Raw genomic sequence first — 7,598 nt, 5'->3', positions numbered from 1 at the left:
GGCCAAGGCAATTGGGCTAGACACTGGAGATCTTGGGGTCCTTTTGTCCCAATTTGAGCGGTCGCGTGCCTTTCTTTTCCAAACCCCGCGCTGCCGTCCTCGAAGCTTTTCCGAATATAGCAACTGTCCATCTCGATATGCTTGGCGGCGGCCATAGGGATGAGCGCTGCTGCACCCCAGGTCGGCAATGCAGTGCAAGGGCAGCAGCCCTTGGTGACGACGGAGTGTGGTATATGTGCTGGAGGGGGAGGGGGGCCATGGTCTATAATGGAAGCGTGTCATCCCATCATACGGCCGCTGCGACCCATCACGAGACCCCCAACAGGCGTGCCCGGGTTTACCGTCCTTGGTGTTGGAGATATGCGCTGCTACCCAAAGCTTCACCTTTGCGCCCCGGCGGGCCAGCGAAACGGGCATGAGAACCAAGACGGGAAGGTGATGCGGATCATTCTCGTCGTTGCGACCAAGAAAGGGTCCCCGTTCTTGGCACGACAACTTTGGCTTGTAGGACAAATACATGACAACAAGTACATGACAAGAAGAAGACGGGATGTTCATGTATCTTCAAGCACTCTTGGAGGGAGGGGGGCCGTGTTGAAGAGTCAGAGTCAGAGTATCTCAGCTGCCTCGTGGAGAACCTGGTCAGAGCGGAATCGCAGCCGACGCCTCAAGCCACGGAGGAGTAAGCCATCTTGATAGCCACAACCAATGATGGGCAGGTATCGGAACGCCCGTCATCTCAGGTCTGAAAGATGGCGCCCCTTCCATCAAGGGACTGCCCTATTATCCGAGAGACGGCAAATGACCGAGATGCAACTCCACGCCAGACATCGAGGGGCGTCTTCTTCGGACATGGTCTATTGCGGTCAAATCCACTCCACCATCATCATCGTTGATGAAGCTAGCGTTGATCCAGAAGCTCAAGAGACCTCAATGTCGCAGTATGTGGCCGTCCCATTTGATCCGCCATCAAGTCTATTTGCCTCAGAAAGACCTTCCGAATTCACTCACATCTGCACGTATGACAAAAAAACGTGCTCCGGTACGACTGCCTACTTGTTGATTTAGGGCACTTCTTTGCTTCTGCCGACTCGCCGTTTCGCATTGGCTCTGGAAAGGGCAGGTAGTAATGTCTTGTTCGCACTGCTCAACGATGACATGCTCCGACCTCACCAAAGCAAGACCGAGGGCTTGGTTGGCCAAAGGCTAAAGGCCACATGTGCCTCGAAAAGATAAATAGCCCGGCGTCTTCTCTCGAATCCAAATGTACATTCAACAAGCTTCTACTTCATCCAGCAAGCAAAGTCTTTTCGACAACTTACTTACAAAATCCTCAAATTCTCATCACCTTGTCAAATATGCGTCTATCAATCATCGCTGCCGCTCTTCCCCTGGCCATTGCGGCTCCGGTCGTTGAGCCTGCTCCTCTCATCGAGGCCCGCGGGCAGACTATTGCCGGCAAGTACATTGTCAAGCTCAAGGACACCGCGACCATTGGTATCATGGATGCTGCATCCAAGGTGCCCAACACCGAACACGTCTATGAAAATGTCCTCAAGGGATTCTCGGCCACCCTCAACCAAGAACAACTTGACCGTCTCCGCCACGACCCTGATGTAAGTGCGCCTGTTCTCCTCGGACTTTTTGTGACTTTTTTTACTAATGAAATCGTGTCCCACGCGAATAGGTCGAGTCCATCGAGCAGGATGCCATTGTTAGCATCAACGCCATTGTCCGGCAACCCGGAGCTCCCTGGGGTCTAGGTCGCATCTCGCACAGGGCACGAGGCGCGACCACGTATGACTACGACTCGAGCGCCGGCGCGGGTACATGCGTATATGTCATTGACACTGGCGTCTATGACTCTCACCCTGTAAGCCCACACATACTTGCGGTGCCCCCCCACGAGAAAGCCACTAATTGAGGCATCAATAGGAGTTTGAAGGACGTGCCAAGCAAATCAAAACCTTTGTCAGTGGCACTACAGATGGTCACGGCCACGGCACACACTGCGCCGGAACTATTGGCTCCAAGACTTACGGCGTAGCGAAGAAGGCGTCCATTTTTGGCGTCAAGGTGCTCGAAGACAGTGGCTCGGGTTCGCTCAGCGGCGTCATTGCCGGAATGGACTTTGTCGCTACGGACCGGAAATCCCGTCCATGCAGCAAAGGCACCGTCGCCAGCATGTCCCTTGGCGGTGGCTACTCGGCCACCGTGAACCAGGCCGCCGCGCGTCTGCAGGCTTCGGGCGTTTTTGTCGCCGTCGCCGCCGGCAACGACAATAGGGATGCCGCCCAGACCTCGCCCGCCTCGGAGCCGTCCGTCTGCACCGTCGGAGCTACCGACTCGTCTGACCGCCGCTCCACCTTCTCCAACTTTGGAAAAGCTGTCGACATTTTCGCACCTGGCACTGGCATTCTGTCGACCTGGAATAATGGCGGCACTGTGAGTTTCTGTTTTGCATCACGCCGTTCAAATAAAACCTCGAAGCTGACTTTTTTTTGCCATCCTAGAATACCATCTCGGGCACTTCGATGGCCACTCCCCACATTGCCGGTCTCGGTGCCTACCTTTTGGCTCTCGGCAAAGGCACTGCCGGCAACCTCTGCCAAACTATCCAGACTCTCTCCACCAAGAATGTCCTTACTGGCGTTCCTTCAGGCACCGTCAACTACCTGGCATTTAACGGCGCCACCTAAGATTGACTAGCAGAGTGTTTCTCAGCCAGTATAAGGTCGGTTTTTGATGCCCTCTTCCCCGGCGTCGGCCGTTCCAATGTAGCTACAGAACCTCACAGACCTCGTGGTTACCTGGGAAATCAGGACGGGTATCATCTTTTTGCTTTCATCTTTTGCTACACATTGATTTTCGAAATAAGATTGCTTTCAGTTATACTATGACTGTGAATTAGTGAGACCTTGGGAAAGTGACTATATTGTCGCCACAACTGCGCTGTGCGTCGTTGAGAGGATCATGCATTCATTTGGTTATATACCGGTGGAATAGAGGCTATTTACTACGAGTTAAATACACAGATCAATGAGTTTTGTTATTTACGACTTAGATTGGTTCGAGAATTGCTAGTTCCGGGAGCCGCAGATTGAGCGTCTTGCCCTGTCGGATGGCTTCTCGATGTATCCGTAAAATGATACAGACATGGTCTTTCAATCTGAAAATGTTTTCTCGTATCACTTTTAACATTTTATTGTATCTTTTCCTTTGTTTCAGAGTCAACAACAAAAAGGGGCTTATTTGCCATTCGCGACCATGCATCGAAGACTAAAGAATTAGCTTACAAGTAAGGAATACGACCCATCACAATCTTTTAGACAAGGTCTGAAGGGACTACAACTCTATAGCAGACCTAGACGTGAAACGTGCAAGTTACAGATGGCATTGGTTATCTAAGGTAGCGTTGCATAACTGGGCCTTGCCTTCTCAGGCACGATTGACTGAAACAGCTTTGCACCAAAAAAGGAAGCATACACCTATTTTGGAGTGGAGGGAAGGAGCCGATGGTAGTTTTGAATAGCCTTTTGAACCCCGAGCCTTGTCAGTCGTCAGGTCTAGTATAACATGGGATATATTAGCAACGCTGCCATAGACATACGTGGAAGAAGGCGCTTCTGTCGGTTTGTTGTCGTGATAGGGTAACGGGGTTGGAGGAGCACAACTACAGCATAACATACAGCTCCTACGAAAGAAAATAGACAAAAAAAGGTAGCTGCTGAGAATCCATACTCTGCGACAACTTGGCTACTGAGTGAGTCTATGTCTTGGCTTCATCAGTCAGGAAAGGCATCTTGGACAGCGACCGGCGCATACGGGATTTGAAGGCATTGCCCACAGAAGGTGTATACAATCGCAGATCATGCATAATGTGTCTATGTTGCAGAAGAGCGGTAGTTTTGCAACCAAAGGACGTATTAAATAATGCTTGCGTCGCTCAGAGAGTTCATGACAGCAGACATGGGCCTGTTGCAGCCCAACGCATATCAAATTTTGGTACGAAGTCGATGCATCGGATCATTCGGTAACAGAACATCACCTCAGACCATCAAGGTGCTGCTGGAGGGATGCGCAGCCCTTCATCAAGCTACCAACGCCACACAAACCGCCATGTACATGGCCGAGTCCCTACAGTTTATGAGAGAGCTGTAGTACCTCGTATCGTAATTGCCGAATCAATTGCTTTTGGGCTTTTGAAGGATGCAGTACCCTGGACCGGAGCGTCAAGACCGACCTAGACTCGTTGAGCAATGGCAGCTGAAGCCTTGATGGCAACTAAATCTCACGCAAGTTGGTGGCTTGACATCAACAAAGTGGCAGTCTCGGCAGAGATTGATAAGATTTCGGGCATCCGCGGGCGTTGATCACGTCAATGGTCATGTCAATTCGCATTAATGTCGGCAGTGTTTGAATCGGTAACTGCACCCGGTGAAGGGGGGTGGAGAATTGCCTACCATCTACAAAGTTTTGCAAAGCACAGCCTCTCAATTACGGACGCGGACAGACTAGGAGTGCGGATCAATCAATAGTTGATGCTTGTGGGTTTTAAAGGGGTGGAACGAACATGGTGTTCATGGCGCACATTGCTTTGATCTACGCAGGCATGCAGGTTACTCTGAAGCGTAGGACGGGGCAGCATCGGCCGAGTGGTGGTCGAATCGGCCAAGCATCAAGGGCACAGTCTCACCGCAGTTTTGGCAACGGCCTGCCTTTTATGAATGTGCTCATTGTTTTCTCACTAGGTTTTTCCAAGAAAGATCAACGGGCGCCATGCGTGCGGACGAGATTAAACACGTGAGAGTGTGCTGTTGCCACGAGCCTGTCGGACTTTTAGCTAGCCAATACCCAAAGAGGCAGGTTGTAAGATCGGAGGCCAACAGGATCGCCAAGTCGATGGTGGTTTGATGCAAGTTCGATTCGGTGCCGAGCCTGGTCAAGACGCGGGCCGTTGGGCGGCGGACACTGCGAAAGAATTATCCAGCTGTAGCAAGCACAACCAGACGGGTTACCGATACAACCTATGATGGCAGCCCTGGTAGATCATCTGTCTTTTTTTTTTCCTGAAAAAAAAAAAAAAGAAAAAAAAAGGTTAAAAAAAGAAACAAGTTGAAAATGAGGGGAGAAAAGAGTCCACATAACTGGACACGGGTACCAGCTCCGGCGCAGCACTGAGGGAGTTGGGGAGTTACAAAGCTTCGAGCCCACAGTGGGCAAGTATACCCACCGCCGCTGCACGAGTTGCAAGCTGCTGCCTTGTCGTAAAGATGATTCAAGCATTGGACAGCATATACAAGTCGAGTAAAAGCCATTCCAATTGCCAGCGTGGCACGGACAAGTGACTAGTTGAGAAAGAGGTTAATTGTTAGTGAGTCAACGGCAAAACGGGGTCGAATCTGTGGTAAGCCTACGCTAACTTGTTCTGTACATTTTCACGACGGCAGCAATTAAATAGTATGTATGACTGGCTCGTGGCGCTAACTATGACTATAACTCTTGGACGCTGGAAACGACCGCGACAAGTGACAGTGACTGCCCGACTTGGATCTTTACTTAGCACATGCTCGTCGTTGGCCAGCACTTACATAGGTACAACGAGCCAAAGTGGCAGTGTAGCGAGCAGCCTTTAGCAATTTCCAGGCAGACGATTTACTCGAGTGCCATGTGGAACCTTACGGACACAAAGGCCTAGTTCCCACCCCCCCCCCCCCCCCCCGTGCCGACGGTCCAGACGGACGTCGGGTCCGCACGCCGTCACCCCATGCCGAAATAAAAAAAAATCTCGTCCTCTCTTTTATTTAGTTAAAAAAAAAGAAGGAAAAAAAAAGCAACATCATTTCTGCCAGAGAACTTGAGCCGGTATCAACCTCGAGAGTTTACCTTCTATCCCCCTCCTTGGTCAATTCTTACGACCCCCTTGGCTTACAATACGTAAAAACAATACAAGGAACGTCTGATCATCGTGTCCACATTACCGGGACTAGCAACACCCCATGTTATGATTGGGGCAATACCGGTGACTAGGAAAAGTCTCGTGGAAATAGCAACGTCAACAAATTCAATGGCTCACTCAAGCGTTCTCTGATTGGAGACGAAATTTTTCAGGTTCAAGCTTTTTCCTGCTGGAGGGGTCCATTGGCATCCCTGCCCCGCTGGATCGTAAAGAATTTGGTCAGCGAGTAAAAAAGTTTGGTTGCGAAAAAAAAAAAAAAAATAGAGCATATGGGCGGACATGTATGTACTTGGGCTCCGTAACGTTTATTTCGTCGCTACTCGTCAACCCTTCAGGTACTCCTGACCAGATTTCGGGCGGACTGACAACATGAGTGCATCAATTGGATCATGCATTTTCCAATAGACGAAAAAAAGCCTGTCTACATTCCATTCTGAGTCTTATTCTGACGGCTTGCGACACAGTCATGTGTCCTCGAAAATTGGGTAGTCGAGCTGACGAAACCAGTGACGCATCGCACGCGCAGCCCTCGTGGCTCGCTGCCTTGCAAGGGACCACCAACGAACGCCTCAAGGCGTCGTGACATGTAGTGGTCCGAGACGGGTTTTTGTACGGAAAAAGACGTTGTTTTGCAAGGCAGCCGGGCAACCCGGGCAATAGCTCGTCTGATGGGGGGTGGGGAGCATGGCTAGGCAGCACAGGGCAGCAAATGTCAATCTGGCGTTGCCTGAAGTCGTCGTCAAACAATGCTTGTTTGACGCTCGTTTGCCTCGCATCAGTGAGTTCAGGGCCCAGAGCTGCCATCCAAATTCGGAACACGCAGACGAGTCACGATTCCTACTCAGCCCTGCGAGAGCCCTACTCCGGCCGACGCGCAAACTTGACGAAACTGGCTGTCGCAACAAAATTACCAAAGTGTCAGGTTTGTTACGCGCCCAGAGGGCAAGCACCGATTCCATTCATTGGGCACTTGATGATATATGGCGGAGTAGAGTGTTTGACCGCCGTTTATCGTCCGTCACGTAACCGCCGTTTGCCGTTGTGAGACTGCGTTGCGCATCATCACATCACATCACACCAAGTCAACGGTCGACACGATATCGTTTGTGCCAACTAGGCTGCTTCCATGCACGTCTACGCACGACGCCCTTGTCACTGGTGTGCGCGGCCTTCACGTACCATACATGACGACTCAGTGCTCATCAGGCAGCCGGATTGATACCTAGCGCCTCGTGGCTTTTTCTAGTGCCTCTCAGCCTTGCGTCGTCTATCCGCCGTGAGTCACCGTGCTTGGGCCAGCACAGTCACCCAAGGAGCAAAGAAAGGCCAGCTTTGTACTAGCCGCAATGGTGCGTAACTGATTTACTTTAATTTACTGGTGGAGGTTAGTAGCAAAATGAATAATCCTGCGTCATGAGCCCAAACAAAACGGTAGTACCAGTCACTCCTCTAGTCTAATCCACCATACCACGGTACCTATAACATACTATTAGGACCACAATTTTTAAGTAGTATATATAAACTATAGTAGGTCAAGTTCTCACTATTATTTATATTGCCTTATAAATAGGCTAGAATATAGCCTAAATATATATAATAGATAGAAAAGAAAGTATTAGTTAGTTCTATAACGTAGTTA

The 7,598-nt window shown here is 50.4% G+C and overlaps 1 protein-coding gene across 1 annotated transcript; it reads left to right on the top strand.

The window, feature by feature from the left end:
- Positions 1 to 1,358: 1,358 nt before the first annotated feature.
- Positions 1,359 to 2,699, top strand: BBA_00443 (cuticle-degrading protease bassiasin I precursor; the record flags this gene model as incomplete). The annotated part of the gene is made up of 4 exons (XM_008595540.1): positions 1,359 to 1,616; positions 1,688 to 1,873; positions 1,936 to 2,445; positions 2,514 to 2,699. The coding sequence occupies 4 exons, from the start codon at positions 1,359 to 1,361 to the stop codon at positions 2,697 to 2,699; spliced, it is 1,140 nt and encodes a 379-aa protein (XP_008593762.1).
- Positions 2,700 to 7,598: the final 4,899 nt, after the last annotated feature.

The sequence above is a fragment of the Beauveria bassiana genome (genome assembly GCF_000280675.1).
Source record: "Beauveria bassiana ARSEF 2860 unplaced genomic scaffold BBA_S00001, whole genome shotgun sequence".
In the NCBI taxonomy this organism is placed as follows: domain Eukaryota; kingdom Fungi; phylum Ascomycota; class Sordariomycetes; order Hypocreales; family Cordycipitaceae; genus Beauveria; species Beauveria bassiana.
Note: the sequence above shows the minus strand (reverse complement) of the source record. Positions and strands in the feature narration are given on the sequence as shown.